The sequence below is a fragment of the Alligator sinensis genome, unplaced genomic scaffold, assembly GCF_000455745.1.
Source record: "Alligator sinensis unplaced genomic scaffold, ASM45574v1 scaffold984_1, whole genome shotgun sequence".
Taxonomy (NCBI): domain Eukaryota; kingdom Metazoa; phylum Chordata; order Crocodylia; family Alligatoridae; genus Alligator; species Alligator sinensis.
This window is the reverse complement of record NW_005842204.1, coordinates 846,231-864,021: the sequence shown is the minus strand read 5'-3', so window position 1 is coordinate 864,021 and position 17,791 is coordinate 846,231. Positions and strand designations below refer to the sequence as shown.

The 17,791-nt window shown below is 39.5% G+C and overlaps 1 protein-coding gene across 1 annotated transcript; it reads left to right on the top strand.

Moving 5' to 3' along the window:
• Nucleotides 1–7,678: 7,678 nt before the first annotated feature.
• LRRN1 (leucine rich repeat neuronal 1) lies at nt 7,679–10,723 on the top strand. Its single transcript, XM_006026694.3, has one exon. It carries the CDS (start codon nt 7,790–7,792, stop codon nt 9,938–9,940), a length of 2,151 nt encoding a protein of 716 aa, XP_006026756.1. The 5' UTR covers nt 7,679–7,789; the 3' UTR covers nt 9,941–10,723.
• The last annotated feature ends 7,068 nt before the right edge of the window (nt 10,724–17,791 follow it).

The following is a 17,791-nucleotide window of genomic DNA, read 5'->3' as shown; positions in this document are numbered from 1 at the left end:
CCTGCACCGCACCCCACCCCAGCTGGCCAGCCCCATCCATAGCCCCACTTCCCCCCTCACCATGAGGGCCTTGATCTGCCCCTTCCCTTCCCCCTCCCCTTCCACCCCAACAGATGTACCAGGTGTACACAGCTTTCCAAGCTGCCAAGCTGTGCTGCTCACCACCTACGTGCTGCACTGTGGCTGCGCACGTGAACGGGGCATTTATCAGCCATAAGAGGCTGATTTCTGAGACGGTCAATTTTCTTTATATTGGTGCTAATCTGATATTGGACCAATGTAGCTCTACTTTACACATGCAGGTGTACATGGATTCTGATATGCAATCCACACAATTGCGTCTCCTACCATGCCACACGTGGTGCATGGAGCACCCCTGTGGCTGGGACACTGCATCAGTTGCAGTCTTGCAGCTGCAAGAGTGCATGGAGCACCTGCATAGTTGGGACACTCACATGAGCAGCATTAGCTGCCATCTCCCAGCTGTAGGGGTGCATGGGAAGTCCCTGCAGGTGGGACCCCTGTCAGCAGATGGGACTCCCAGCTGGGAGACATGTGCTTCCACAGATGGGAGCCAGTGTCAGCTAAGAGATCTCACGGCTTGGAGGTTCACATCGCCCCACACAGCTAGGAGCTCCAATCAGCTTATAGGGTCCTAGCCACTGGGACCCCTGGCCACACATTTAATTAATGGTGCAATAGGAAGCAACTACAAAGTTACTACACGTTTTGTGGAATATAAACATGTGGCCAGGTAACCATTTAAGATGTGATTAAGGCTAGGGACAGACATTACACACAAACCGGTTCAAGTGATCAAAAACTGGTTTCAAAATGGCCCAAACTAGTTTGAGATAAACCTGGTTAAATGTAGTATCAGACTTAACTGATACTGCCCGGGCTGGCCATGGCCCCCGTCCCCGCACCCAGCATAGCTTCCCTGCAGCCAAGGGTGCACTCTAGCACACCCCCCTGCCCCCCAGCCCCTGCCCTGATCAACTGCAGGCATGTGCCTGCATTTCCTCAGTCGAGAGGGGATGTCTGTACAGTTGCAAATCAGTTCAACCTAGGCAGGTTATGGTAACCTGCAAAGACTGAATCAATTCAGGCTCTGGCTTTTTTAATATCTGTCCCTAGTCTAACATGCCTCAAGTATAATGTGTAAATGGGCTTAATGGATATACCTCCCCTCAAACATCCTGGAATTGTTGGTCATATGTAACATAAATCTTCCAAACAGACTTTATGGAGATATCATCTGTCAGTCCACTGCAAGTATTCCAACATCAACTGCTTTTCTAAGACTGTGCAAGGCAAGGGCCTCACAAACTGAGATCAGAAAGAAGGCCACTCAAGAGGGCAACATTCAGACAATCCTGTGAAGACTTGTGGCTCACGGCTCAACTTAGACTTGCCTGAGGCAGGCTTAATTTATGTAGCTACCAATGCAAACTTATGCTGACTATGATAGAGGGAATTTTTGCAAGGATGACTGGATACAGCAGCAACTTCTACAGTGCTTATCAGAAATATTCTGTCATTCAGCAGCAAATATTCCTATCTTTTTGGCCTGGGCATGTTTTTCCATACTTCAACAATTTATAATTGGCACCACTGCAAGAATAATGACACCTTTCATTGAAAAGGCTCATGTTTCACCCCATTACAGTAAAGAACATTTTATTACTTCTGTCGTGCTAGCTGGCAGTTGCTATTAATTATGAAAATTGTTTTTATTCTTTCTTATTATTCCAACTTGTTCTTCCTTATGCTTGTTCTACCGTATACTGCTTTGTTTACTTAAGTGGGTGCGTACTGTTTCACTCGCACAGTGGCCATGAGTTATTCTGTATGCTGTCACCACACATCTCTTCCTAACTGACAGCAGATTTAAAACTAAAAATGTTCCAAAAAGCAACCAAACAACATCAACGCACCCCCCCCACACACCCTCCCATTGGCATCTCTTCACTTTGCTAGTATTAATGATGCTGTTTAAGACGCTTCATGGTTATAAATGAATTGTAGGCCACGTGCTATATGGTGTATATTAAACATACTAGTGTGTTTTCACATTCCACATTCCTGGGTTTGTTTCCTGTTGGCTACCATGGGCTCCTTGAGACCAAGTGTATGTACGCAAAACTGCTCCTTTTCCCATAATACAGTTGCCCCTTGCCTCATTTTGGCAGCATCGATAAATATTCCAGTGCCCCTTGAACATCCGGCATACCGGCATCTGTGATTTATAGGGTGGCAAAAGAATTGGAAGATTGGGGGTGTGTTTCAGGTGAAGAATTAAGATGAAAAGGTAGTGAGGAGAGATCACAGTAAAAGACCTATCCTGTTTCTCTGTAACATCCTCATTTTCCCCTTCTCCTGGGACTAATGCTTATAAATATTCTACTTCAAAATGTAAAGTGTTTTAAAGAAATGGGATCAACTGAGAGTTAATTCATATAGCATCCAGGTACTGAGATACTGGGTATTTATAAGAACAAAATCAAACAAAAAAAATCCCTGATTCTCGCAATATTGACCTGGCCCAGGTGATAGAAGTTTAACCTGTCATAACCTCCAGCATTTCCTTCTACACTATTTTACATGCTAGTATGTAGGCTGTCACTCACGTGAGCACAAACATTAAAATGGACTGGGGCTTGCAAAACCAATCAATTTGCTTTTTGATTACAGTGGATTTTTACTTGCAGTGTCATCCATGCTGCCTTGGGCTGGCAGAGATTGGAGGCAATAACCCACGAGTCATTTTTTAAAAACATTTTTAGTAAAAGAAAATTAAAACTATCTGCACTAAAAATAACTAGAGAAGAGGGAGGAAGTGTCACTATTAACATCTTAAGTCGTATATCTACAGTGTTCAGAAACTCAGATTCCATTCCATAAAACTAGAAATGCAGTCTTACAGAGAATGAATTATAAATGTAATGCACATCTGATAGGATAAGTTTTAAACAAAGAAAAGGTAGAAATTCCCAATACGTCCACAATCCGGGTGTAGTCCTACTTATAACCGCAAACACTCTGATGCAGTTTTATTTGAAAACAAACGATAAAACTTGTCATCCCTGAAACCAGAGTGGAGTTACGCCAATAATTTAGAACAAAGAAAATATATAGGTGTAAATATTGAATTTAAGCTCTTTCTGGTTTTGGACATCATGAGGTGGTAACAATTTCATTGTACTAATTCATTATTCATATTTATTTAAGAAAGAGTCTTTTGATGTACTCTCAGGATCAGGTATGTGATTTGAGCTTAACTATAATAGCTTAGAAGAAACGCTCAGTAGTGTTTCCGTTTCCTGACTGAACAAGCAAAAACAGCATCGACACCCTGGCTTGCTTTGACTATTTTTGCCAGTAAATATCTTGGCCACTTCTCCCTTAGCTGTATCATAGAAGTTACAGAAGGGGCTTTGAAAGAGGGAATGCTAGAACATGTGGCATGGACGTATGGTTTTTCCTATGATGGTTTCTATGGTGAATTATAGAGCCACTTATAAGCTCAAAGAGTGGAATAAACAGCTTTGGGAGGTTGACCCCTAGTCAACGGTGGTATACACTGTTCATAGGAATATACTAGACTTTAAAATAACATTTAATTTGGAAGTCTTCACTAAAAAGATGATTGAGTAGTCAAATGGAACGTATTGGAATCTCTCTCTAATTAAGACCAAATGATCAGTTTCCATTAAAACAGAGATTAAAATTTACTGAAATAAGAAGAGGGACCTCTCATGATACCAGTTAGGAACCACAGGAGAAGATTTCCATAATTTTAGTAGGGTAGGCCAAAAAAGGAGGAGAGTTTCTTCGGTGTTTTCAAGAGAAGATAAGGAACTATGGTAGTTCAGCTAAAGCCCATTTTTATATGTACTTTTTAAATATAAAATTGATATTCCTAAAGAATTTACAACATAAGTAATCTGTATAATGACAAGTATAGTCCTATAGTGTTACATTTTCCTTCTCTTTTTTTCTTTTTTTGGATATAGTAGGCTTGTATCTGCTTTGGTAAATAAAGGCAATTAAGTAAGAGTTTTCTCCTTCACACACACTCAGACATACGATTTTCCCAGCTGTCCTCAGTTCAGATGAATATTGTCGAAATCTGCACAACAGAAACCTATGAGTCTCCCAGTAAACTTCCAGAGGCTAAATCATGCTTCCCTTGCCCAGTTTTGTCCCCTAGTTTGCTTTAGTATCTTTGCATTGAATTTGAGACGCATATCTTAACTATCCAAGAGAATGGATCAGCTTGACTTGTCAATAGCAACATGCTCAGTGAGGAACAAACCTAGATATAGCTGAAATATCCACCTTGAAGAGAACCAATGAAAAATGCCTATGTAGCTTCATTGCTACCTTTATACTATGTCTCTCTAAACTGGGTAGCCAGAATAAGCCAAGGTGAGAAAAAAATTAATTTTGTCAACCATGTAGCTCTTTTAGTAGAGTATGAATCTACAGTAAAATCCAAGTACCCATTAAAATATCCTTCCTATCACAGGGCTAGTAGTGGTACATAAGGCCCCCTCTACACATTATCTCTGTTGTGCAATTACCTTGTTAATTGTGCAACAAATTTAAACTATTTACACATGCAAATTAACTATCCTGCATTAAAAAGGTCCAACCAGCTATAAAGATATTGCTTGAATAGGTGTAATAACTTTATTGCTGGTTTCTGTCCAGCTTTAATTTGCATGTGTAGGCACTCTTCAGCTGGGAGACCGCAGCTACTGCTATCTCCCAGGTACTGGGGAGCACAACACACCCCTGGGCCCGGAAGATTTCAGCCAATGCAGTTTCTCAGCTGCACCCCTGTGGCTGGGAGGCTGTAGCAGCACCCAGCAGTTGGATAGGCTGGGAAGTCCCACAGCTGACGGCGTTTTCGGTCCCAACTGCACATGGCCTCCACAGGTTGGAACCTGCCCCAGAAAAAGGGCTCCCAGCCATGGTAGCCTGTTTCTTACTGATGCAGGGAAAGCCCGGGATCAGGCTCCCTCTACACCATGTATCAGGTGCAATTGGATCTAATGCACAATCCCACAATTGCGCCTCCTGCCATGCAGGTGTGGTATGGCAGGAGACACAATTGCATGGATCGTGCATTGGATCCAGTCACCCCTTTGCCTGCATGTGTGGAGGTGGCCTAAGAATACAGAAACTGGATTACACAAGCACACAGAGAAAACATGCATGTTTACAGATAAGAAAATATATCACTAGGTTTACATATATGACACTAACCATTTCTCTCTCCCCTCTCCACCAAAGGCAACAAAGGTGATTTCTGTTAAGAGCTCAGCATCTTTCTTGAATGAACATTTAATGACTCAAAAAAGCACTTTAATGGAATTTCCCACTACTGTCAGATACCGTATTTTGATTAATTCAGACACACACTCTCCTGTCTATGTTGATACCTAAACGTTGCAAGCTTTTCATTGTAATTTATCAGTGCTGTGAACAGTCAAATGCAGAGTTGAGCAATACAGTGAAAAACAGCTAAACTGAGAAGGTGATTTAATGTAACTTATCACTTGCATGGCCTTATCCTGCAACAGTTCTACCTGTAATTAATAGGAATTAGGGGTACACTGAGAGTTTTCCTTGGCTGATACCGATAGCCGATGATTAACCAACCATATCAGCTGATGCCAGTGTGATAACTTACATTTAGTAATAGTGACAGGCATTTGAAACTACTGACATACATAAACCTCTTTGTTTGTTTGTTTTGCACTTACAACACACACGCACGCCTCCTGCCTGCTCCAGCCCTCAACGAGGAAGGCGTTGACTGCCTTATTCCCATGCACATCACCCCCTCGCCCATGGCTCCTACCCACAGCCTTGCTCTCCATGCAGCCTGTGCTGCCATCCCAGGCGGGTGGGGTGGATCCTCGCGAGGACACCAGCTCTGGGTGCATTTGGTGCCACTGGGCATACCGCTGCCTCAGTGCTGGTGGGCCCCACGTAGCTGAGCTCCCATGGCCGCTGGGGAGAAAGCGCTTTTGCAAAGGCACCCAGTGCCTGACAGAGCAGAATGTCCCTTGCACAATGACCTCTTCCCCTCCCGCTGCTTGCCCCAACCTGTAGTCTGCCCGTGGCTCAGGCTAGTGGTGGGGCATGGGGACCAGACTACACTCGCCAGGGTGCTCTGGGCATGGAGCCATAACTATTGGCTACAATGACCAAAAAAGCCGATAGCCTATAACATAATTTCTTCTTTTATTGGTGCCGATCCAATAGCCAACTAATATATCTGTACAACCCTAATGGGAATAGTTCCTGGTTAAGGATAATATCAGATCCAGGTTTTGAAGACAGCCCAATCTACATTGTTTTGACAATTCAGATTTTTGACATCCCAGAGTAAAGAGAAATTTCTCTGGGTACGATGGGGGCTAAAAATAGTAAGCATATCAGTTCTCTGTAAGCTCCGTAAGCATATCGGTTCTCTTACTACCCACATATAATATATAGTGGCAAAGAGTATACCCCAATTACCTTGCATTGCTGGGCTATTTTCATTTCTTTTGCAAAATTAGAAGTTCTCCCAATAACACAGCCTTTTATAGCTATGTAGTTATGATGATAATTTATATATAACCGGGCAAAATTTGTTCTGGATTTGAATTCCTAGATAATTTTTTCTCTCTAGTATTTACAGCCTAATGTTTATCACTAAAGTTAAATTGGATATAAATCCAGTGGGCGCATCTGTGTGCTCGTACAGTGCCGTTATTACTGTGCTGTCAGTTAGTACTTCCTTCTTGGAAATACTGAACGATGGCGCAGTAACAGCCAATACTGCACCGTGCCGGTGGCGCAAAGTTACTTTTAGTCATTATGTCGCTGTAGCAATGCGATGTAGCAAGAGAGCATGTTGCTACAGCAACCTAGCGGTGGCATCACAGTTTTTGACGTCGTGTTTCATGTAGACGTATGCCCAGTTTTATGGAAATGGTTTATATAAAATTGCAGTGGTCCAAACCTGGGAAGATTTCATGTGTTTGACTGAAATTTCTAAGGAGCCTCTTATAATATAGCGAGTAGTAAGGAGGAGCACAACTGTAATCATTATTCTTATATCTAATCAGGATCAAGTTCAGAACTACTTCCAGTTGCAAACATATTTCAGAGAATTTCAGAATATTCAGCATTTTTCAAGAAAAGCAAGAATTTAAGTGCTTAAACACCAACTTACAAGTATAGCACAAAAAGCCTACTGCAGAAAAGTGTCCTCAAACAGTGTTGTAGCTACTTATATTTTAATGGTCAGTTAACTAGAAATATTAAAATAATTCTTATTATTGAGGGATACATAAAGAAGAGCTTCCAAAATAGATCTGGTTCATCTTACCAAAGTAACTTTTCATTAAGTAGGTTTGCAAAATTTGGTTGTTCTTTTAAGTACCTTTACTTGCCAGAAGCTGAAAAAATGAAAGGCAGGTAGAAAGTATATATGAAATGAACATAACATCTGTCCTACTCTGCTTTTCAGGCACCTGTCCAGATACTGATTTGGGTTAATCAGCTCACAGCCGAACTTTGTGCAAGCTTCTGGAACAAAGAGGAACAGTAAAGAGACTTCAGATCATTTCCTGTCTTCAGGAAACTTTTAAAAACATCTATCTTCTGGATGTCCAAACATTTCAAGCTGAAGTTTAAGTTTTATATTTTCTGCTTGATAACCAATTATATATTCACTATATTTCTATCTTAAGGGGCTGGCAGTTGACCTTACCAGCTAACCAGCATGGCTAGGATCAGATTTGTTTTAACAGTTTTCCAGTTGGTGCTAGAATTGCTGATGAATTCATTAACTGAGTCTTCCATACAGAATAATGAATGTCCACAGCTTTGTGTATGCGAAATCAGGCCATGGTTTACACCACAGTCAACCTACAGAGAAGCTACGACAGTTGATTGCAATGACCTTCGTTTAACAAAAATCCCCAGCAATCTTTCCAGTGACACTCAAGTTCTTCTCTTGCAAAGCAACAACATTGCAAAGACTACAGATGAACTCCAGCAGCTTTTCAATTTGACAGAATTAGATTTTTCACAGAATAATTTTACTAGCATTAAAGATGTGGGGCTCGCAAATCTTTCTCAACTCACTACACTACATCTGGAGGAAAACCAGATAACAGAGATGACTGACTACTGCTTGCAGGACCTGTGTAATCTTCAGGAACTATATATAAATCACAACCAGATTAGTAGCATTTCTGCAAATGCATTTTCTGGCCTGAAGAATCTTTTAAGATTGCATCTTAATTCCAACAAATTAAAGGTTATTGATAGCCGCTGGTTTGATTCTACTCCTAATTTGGAAATTCTGATGATTGGTGAAAATCCAGTGATTGGAATACTAGACATGAATTTCAAGCCACTGTCAAATTTAAGAAGTCTAGTTTTGGCAGGCATGTACCTCACTGATATCCCTGGAAATGCATTAGTTGGCTTGGATAGTCTTGAAAGTCTTTCCTTTTATGATAATAAATTGGTAAAAGTTCCTCAACTTGCACTTGAGAAAGTACCAAATTTAAAATTCCTCGACCTTAACAAAAATCCGATTCACAAAATACAGGAAGGTGACTTTAAAAATATGCTCCGGTTAAAGGAACTTGGAATAAATAATATGGGAGAACTAGTTTCTGTTGATAGATATGCACTAGATAACCTTCCTGAACTTACAAAGCTTGAAGCCACCAACAATCCAAAGTTGTCTTACATCCATCGTTTAGCATTTCGTAATGTTCCTGCACTGGAAAGCCTGATGCTCAACAACAATGCCTTGAATGCAGTCTACCAAAAGACAGTGGAATCCCTTCCAAACCTACGCGAGATCAGCATCCATAGTAATCCACTCAGGTGCGACTGTGTCATTCACTGGATAAACTCAAATAAAACCAATATCCGTTTCATGGAGCCTCTATCCATGTTTTGTGCTATGCCACCTGAATACAGAGGGCAACAAGTAAAAGAAGTATTAATACAAGATTCAAGTGAACAGTGTCTTCCAATGATTTCTCATGAGACTTTTCCAAATCATTTGAATTTGGATATAGGCATGACAGTATTTTTAGACTGTCGGGCCATGGCAGAACCAGAACCGGAAATTTATTGGGTAACGCCACTTGGAAATAAAATAACAGTTGAAAGTCTCTCAGACAAATACAAGTTAAGTAGTGAAGGTACCCTGGAAATCTCTAATGTTCAGATTGAAGACTCTGGGAGATATACGTGTGTGGCTCAGAACGTAGAAGGGGCCGATACAAGAGTAGCTACTATACGAGTGAATGGAACTCTTTTGGATGGTACTCAGGTTCTGAAAATATATGTCAAGCAAGCCGAATCTCATTCAATCTTAGTTTCTTGGAAAGTTAATTCTAATGTCATGACCTCTAATCTAAAATGGTCATCAGCCACTATGAAGATTGATAACCCTCACATTACATATACTGCTAGGGTCCCAGTTGATGTACACGAATATAACCTCACTCACTTGCAGCCATCCACAGATTATGAAGTGTGCCTAACTGTGTCAAACATCCATCAGCAAACACAGAAGTCTTGTGTTAATGTTACAACAAAAAATGCAGCTTTTGCGCTTGATATTTCCGACCAAGAAACCAGTACTGCCCTTGCGGCAGTAATGGGATCAATGTTTGCCGTAATCAGCCTTGCCTCCATCTCTGTTTATATTGCTAAAAGATTTAAGAGAAAAAACTACCACCATTCATTGAAAAAATATATGCAAAAGACATCTTCGATCCCACTGAACGAGCTGTATCCTCCACTTATTAATCTCTGGGAAGGTGACAGTGAAAAAGACAAAGATGGTTCTGCAGAAACCAAGCCAACTCAAGTCGACACATCCAGAAGCTATTACATGTGGTAACTCAGAGGATATTTTGCTTCTGGTAGTAAGGAGCACAAAGACTTTTTTGCTTTATTCTGCAAAAGTGAAAAGTTGAAGACTTTTATATTTTTGACTTTGCTAGTTTGTGGCAGAGTGGCGAGGACAGGTGGATATTTCAGAATTTTTTAGTATAGCGTATCGCAATTGTTTGACACAAATGGCGGCTTCACCTAGCTTCCAATTTTTTTTTATTTTTTTATTTTATTTGTATTTAGTTCCTGTGCTAAAGTTAATAATGCTGTTCTAACTACAGTGCTGAAAAAAATTAATGACAGGCTGGGGTTTCCCTGCGAGTCACAAGTAGCAAGACCCCTTTTTTTCTGAAGCCATCAGTAGAGAGTACAGTATCCTGCAAAAGCTAACATACAGTTTTGAAACTGCATTGAAATAGTTTTGTAACACTCTGGTCTAAAGACTCTTTAACTGAGAAACAAAGACTAGATCTTGAATGATGTTAGTTGACTGTACTGTAATGTTGTATCAACTGATTTGAATGTTTTTGAACAATGACTTTTCTTTCCTTTTTTTCTTTTTGTAATAGTTTAAAAAGGCTTAGGTAAAGCTAACAGGCAATAGAAAAATGTACATCCAGTTTTTTAAATGTAACAGACTAAATGTTAATTGTTATCTTATTCTTTTTATTATATTTAGTAGACTATTTTAAAGATTACTAGAGTTTTGTTGTGCTTAATCCACCAACACATGGTGTATAATGAAGGCAGAACTATAATAAATTACAGTTTTGTTCTGATTTTTTTTTTAGAACGGTCACAATAACGTATCATTTTTAGTTGTCACTAGTTTGGCTGGTGAACATATTTAGACATGCAATATATCCAAACTGCTATATAAAACGCGTGGATTTTTTATAAAGCCAGTTCTCAACTGATTTCCAATTTATTTTTTTTTCTAAAGAAGTCTCTCTTTTGAATTGGGGTGTTTTTGCTGGGTTTCTATATTAAAAACAAAATATTGAAGAGAACGTACTCAGAAAGATATTGTGGTGTAAGACTTTGATGCTGTTTCACATGCAAAATTAAAACTGTTTGATATAATGAGGTACAGGGCAAGAAACTATACTGAACATAATATGTTTTCCCTTTTTTGTTGGTATTGAAAGCTAAGATACACATGAGGAATCAGAACTCTGGGTAGACGGGAAATCTTTTATTAGACCAAATAGATATTTGCAAATATATATATATATATACACACACACATGAAGCATTTTGCTGCCATTCTGACAGAAAGAAATGCTTCTCAGATCACCAAATTGAATTATAATGGTTGAATCCATGCACATATTTTACCGATAAAAATATCCATTTTTATTTGGATTACTGTCTTTTCACATAGTAATTATGGTATGTAAAACTGACGCATTAACTGATGTAAAATGTGTCCAACAATCAATATCGGTCTTATATAGACTTTCAAATAATCTGTAGCTCAAACTATATTACTAAAATCATAGAGCGTGGATTAATGTGGTACAAAATTAAAGAACACGGTGTTAAATTTTATTAACAACTGACAACTGGGTTTTCCAGAAGCATTCCGTTTTGGCTCCTAGCAAAGTCCTTGACACAAGGACAGTGCATTGAGGTCACCAAAGGGATAGGTTTCCGATGCAACATCTGTTATTGTCACACCAGATGCCAAAGGAGCAAGTGCAGAATTCTCTCTACGTTTCCTCTTTTCCTCCTCACCCCAGTGTAATAAAGCGCTGACTTTGCAATTACCATGTAGCGTGTGCAAATTTGGAACGTGTTTCCATATCAAGTAACTATTTTTGAGTTACTAGTGAGCAAAAATAAATTGTCTTTATGTTTGAAGTTCTTTGGTGGCTTTTTTTTTTTTTTTTTTTTTTTTACTCTCCAGTAACTCAAAGCTGCCTGTGATTTCTCGAAACAAAACAAAAAAATCTTCAGGCTATCGCCTCTGAATATCAGAGAAGTCTCAACATAGGCTTATCTGTATTTTAGTGGTGGAAGACCTGCATCGTCGTAATTTTATATAGTTAAATTATCTCTGGCTTGCCAAATTACATGTTGTAACCAAAAACATTTATCACTGCACAAAATTCTTTACATTCACATGAAATCTCTCAGACTTGTACCTATATGCTATTTGCATGTGGGATTTTAAAGGGCTTTCCTCTGAGATAGAAAATAATATTGCTGAATTTTGTTATTTCTTATTTTGTCATTTCCTATTTTGTCTGCCTTTCATTGTCCATGGAAGGTGTTGTACACTGTTTTTACCACTGAACAGCTCCAAAGCAATAACTGCCATCTTGCCTATATGTTATGCTAGCCTAGAGTCGCTCCTGCTGTTATAGCAGACGTGATAAATTAAAACTTGGGTTGGTTTTGCAGCAGAGAAATCAACAGGGCATGTTCATTGTAAAGGGCATGGTAAGGATGAGGCTGACAGCAAAGTTATGGCTTCCCACTTGTGTGGCATCATTAAGTAGCCTTTACAAAATCATTCACTGAGCAGGTTATGGATACTGCAGAGCAGGCCCTGTTCTGATCATCTCTTTCAGCCTACGGCAGCACTGCACATCTGTATAATGGCATTCAAAATAAAGAAACTGAAAAGACAGTGGTATTCTACTTGAAACTTCTTATCAAACCTGATGGCAAAAACAAGCTAATTTTGGTCCAAGTGTAATGAGCCATGGAATATTATTCAGCAGGTTTCCTTTAACTGTGTTCAAGAAATGATGGGCCAATGGTGGCATACAGCTATCCATCTTTGGCGCTATTTGCTACTTTATTAGAGCAAGGTCTTTAAGGAACTAAGAGGGCAGGAGAAAAGCTATTAACAGGTGGCCTGTAGCACAGCAGAGACAATTTGATGCTTGTAGTTTATTGCAGGGATAAATACATGTTACATGTTTACCCAATTCCCTCCAAAATACATTTGTTTCCTCTATTCATTTTAGACACAAACTTTTCCCCTCAGAAATTAAAGAAAAGTAGCTCATAACTTCTTTCCTCCCATGCTGTTAGCATTTATTAAACTAATGCTTTGTGCTAAGGATGAACATTTCACACACAGCTAAACTTGTGCAGTTTTCTCACTTGGCTGCACAACAGTGGAACCGGCCCTGCTCCCTAAAGAGCCGCAAGCGTCAAAAGTTGTGTCGTTACGTGAGTTCACAAAATTCATTTTTAATTTCATCACCTAAATCGTAATATCCTATTAGATTCACAGAGCATTTGACACGCAGGCCAAACCATTCATTCTAGATATGGTAAGTGCACATGCAAATTTGCCGGTAGATGCATAATTTCGCACATGATTGCACAAAGTTTTAAAAGTCTGTCCTCGACTCCTGCTCGGAGCATTTATATATGTTATTAAGAACCTCAGTTTACAGAGAAGACAGAAAAGGCTGCAATTATACAACCAACAATTTAGATGGCTTGGGTTCTTAGTCTATAACTTTAAATGATCTTATCTGTCATTGCCTATACTTTCTTGTTTCTTTGATAGACAAAATTTTGACCAAAATATTTTCATATTGTCTATTCAGTAAGAAGTGGGCATATGTGTTCTCATGCACCTGACTGGTCAGATCTCCGATTAGGGGTGGGAAGTCGTACAAGGCATGGTCTACTTCTGCAGGGAATGGCACAAGCATGGAGAGCTGGAGGAACTCATGCCAGACTCCTTATTAACAAGCAGGCTGCTAAGCCCTACAAAGGGGACACGGGAGGTGGGGGTATATTTGGTGATTCCCTCGCCCTTTTCTTTGTGAAATTAGCCTGGAAAATGAATATAAACCAATACAATGAGACTGCCACAAGCAAATGGCATGTGCATCTGGACACAACTTGAGCGAGGGAGGAGTTTACACAGCTTCCTTTCAATAGCAATGAAGTCTAAACAAGATTACCATTAAAGGCTTTGGAGTCCTGCCTCCCTCCCTCTGCCTTTGATTCTTGAGTTACTTCCTTCCTCTTTCCAAAATTTCCCCCTTGGAGACCACAATTGCTGCTGATTGTGTCAGTAAGATTCAGATCAAGATCAAGCAACTCAGCATGCAGAATTTTAATTTTAACCTTCAGCTTTCTCCTCTACTGTAATCCACAGGACTTGCACTTTCAGTTAGCAGGAGCAAAATGCAGTTCCCTCAGCCGCAGCCTTCTTATCAGTACGGTATTTGTGAATATATTGAGACATAAGGTATTTTCCCTTTAGCTACCAAAGAAAAGACTGCCCCCATACCCATTAAGGTAGAAGTTATCTGATAATAAAACAAAACTTAATTCTGAGTAGCAGATGCTCCTGCTAACAAGGCAAAAGGGGCATCATGGATGTTGCAGTAACTGAGCTGCAGCCATGGTACTTAGAAGGCTAGAAACAAATGTGCTGGCAAAAGCTGACAGACTCGTTATACTGGGTAAAATTTCCAAAGACATTTAAGTGATTTAGGAGCTTAAATCCCACTGGCACTTAGGCTTTTAACTAATGCATATTAAGGCCTTTTGAGGTTTTAAGTAACCTTTTTTGAATATTTTCTGTGATGTGTTGTAATGTTTCCAAATTCAAGTCACTGAGCACCTGGATCTTGCGCTCAATTGCACAAAGAAAAATCTGGAATTGCACTGCAGTCACTGGAGCCCCTCCTGGTTTTTACATGTCTGAATGAAATCTCCATCTGGCTTTGAAAAGTTCATCTGATTGGAGCCATAAACAAGGAATAAAAATCCTTTGCAATTTTTATGACCAGCCTTCTTCCAGTTTGTTCTCTTGGATTAGAACCTGAGCATGGATTATTCTAAAACACAGGACAGAACAAACCAGGATGTCAAGAATGAAAATGTGTTTTTAACATAGATGTGTGTTAACAAGTTTCATTTTTGGACAGACCTCAATGGACGGCGGCCATAAAATAACTTGCAGGTTTTTTTGAAGTTATACTGAATCAAACACAGCAGACTATGTGCAATGCCCAAGAACTTGAATGAAGGTAAGTATACACAACTAAAATGTCTTTTATTTTCAAGCACGAGTCTGTCCTGAAACGCAGAGTAAGTCAAGATCAAGGGTAGTCTAATTTTCAGTGCTCATTTTGACCTACCTACATGCATGAACATACTTTTTTCCAGATTACTCGGTATTACACAGCACTTGATGCGTTAAAAGTCAATTTTCTACTGATTACATTGTGGCTGGAAGAATTTGGCACTTCTTAAATTCAGATCCAGGCTTTCAAGGGAGGTTCCCAGACCCAATTAGAGTTCCTCACCTGTGAACAGTTTGGTTTGAAGTGATACGCTCAGCAAAGAAAGACTTTTGTCAGAGACGGGGCTAGAATCCCATTTCTCCAGGGCAGCAGTCGACTGCCTGAATCATGACATGGTCCTTTGTCCTGTAATTCCTGCCTCATTCTTTATCATCTGCATCAAATTAAAGAGATCTAACAACCTCCTCCACCACCTCCTCCACAGTCCCAGCTCATGCCCAAAAATTCCTTTACATGAGTCCTGATGCAAAAAAAAAAAAAAAAATTATTCTGATCATTTTATTAAAGACTGCATCATAATGCAGACCCACAAGGTTGAACCAAAGGTTAAAATTAAGTGCATTTGAGTATTTGGCCTTTAACAATAATGTGTTAACAGACACTTTTGAGTTCCAATTTAAGTTTTAAAGAAGCAATTTGACAAAAAAAACTTGTATGCAAATTTATATCACATAGTATCAATACAATAATAGCTCATATGAAAAAAATCTGCAAAATCTACTCAGGGTATCTGATGTTAGTGTCACCACTGGACAATGCTTGGTTTGTGCATAGGGCCTGGGAAAGTCTTGCAACTACCCCCTTTCCCCTATTTTAGTTATTTAATAGGGAAGAAATTTAAGATTGGCCTAAATACGCCACAGCGAACAATTTAGCTGCCAAAGCCAAGGTGCAGATGTTTAAGTACATTGCTGAATAGTATTTCTAATGAGCTTCTTGAACTGAAAGAGATATTGAGAACCATTTGGAAGAATCTAAATGGCAAATTAAAACTGTTTCTGTGGAAAATGATGTAATTAGTGACTCTCTTCTCTTACCTTGTGAAATGGTGTTGACACATATCACAAGGGCCTTATACATTGCAACCATAGTCCCAATGCCTGCCATGGTCTTCCACCGTATCAGTTAGGAGGGGGAACACTACCCAGGATTCTTGTAAATTCACTATGTTTTTCTGGGGGGAGGAAGGGAACAGGACACTGACTCCCGTGGGAGTCAGTTTCCTTCCCCTTACATGTTAATTTCCCATTCTTTAGCCAATTGAAGTCTATTTATGCTATGATCTTGGATCCTGTTCTGATCAACGTTAACCTGAGTTCCATTATTAGTATGGAATAAAACATTAAATAAATGTGTTGAACTCTCCTGTGAAACTTCTCTTGGTCAATTGTCTTGATGTTCAGTGTCCCACAAAAAGCAACTGCCTTTCGTGCCAATGTAGCTGACCCACCGGATACCTCACCAGCCCTTTCCACTACAACAAAACCATTATGAATGTTCTTCAAGCCTCAAACTGAAATGCTGAAGTTAAATACAAATCTAAAACCATCAGCAATTTGATGGGTTGATGGGAATTCCTGGATGATGGATGGCTGGGAAGGATTTGGGAAATCAGCCTATTCCTATTAGTTGGCATTATGGTCTGAACCATGAAGCAAACAGAACTAGCACTGTGGGGGTGGGGATGACGTTTGTCTTTCACTTCATGGGCATGAGAGAGAGGTAAAATGTCATTCATCACCCACCACAAGAGTTTGTGGGAAAAAGCCCTCTACCATATAGTGTGACAAATATAGCAGTGTTTGAAGATTATAAAAATCTTTCCTTGCAACAACAAGAAAGAGTAATCAGTGAATTCCCTGCCCCAGCAAAGAATATTTCTTCCTTATCTTTTATTTTAAGAAAAGGTCAGTTCAGTGATGGACCACAGCAGTGAAAACTAGGATCCCAAGATCGTTGCCCAAAATTTAAATAAATGAGCCAGACACGCATACACACATGCAGACTATTTGCTATTGTAATGAAAGAAAAAGTAGTTTTCCAGCTAGAAAATCTGTGAATAGCTTCATTATCTACATGTCATGTTTCGACAAGATCTATGTGGATTTATAGCATTCCCTAATCCTGTTTATTGGTAGGTTTCCCTGAACAGCTATCTTTTTCTTCATCGACTGAAACGTCTGGTTTTAAATGTGGGATAACATCAGCTATCTCACTAAAAAATCTTAAGTGGAGATAAGACAAAGAGATAAGAAGAGGTAGGTCAATAGGTGAACAATTCAAAGAAAGCCACAGCCTGGAGGTTCAGTTTTGACCTTACCCAACTACTTCAGGGTAAATAGGCACCTTGTCTCTGCTTAAGACTATGCAGTAAGATAACTATCTTAGTCATCATTCCCCCAAAAATGCATCTTTTGATCAATGAGGATAAAGCCTATGTCTCACAACCATGTGCAAGGGCTTCTTCTAATCCTCACCTGATCCTATATTTACATTTTTATTGAACACAAAGAGAAGTCTAGCAATGTTGCTCCCGTGTCCAATCACCACTAAAATATGCACGTTGAATGCACAAAAAATAGACCATTAGCAAGCAATTACACTAAAGCTACATGCAAGACAGGATTCTCTAGTGTTATAGGGGTTCTTTTTTATACTTACTATATTTCTACAATAACTGCGATACTAAGGTTGGATTGAAACTGCATTTCCAATTGGTAGAAAATCCCTAGCCCAGTGGTATTAAAGTGTTAATGCTATACCAAATCTTCATAAATCAAAAGGCTTAA

Coding starts and splice junctions, on each gene's coding strand:
- LRRN1 (XM_006026694.3), top strand. CDS start 7,790: ATGGCTAGGATCAGATTTGTTTTAACAGTTTTCCAGTTGGTGCTAGAA.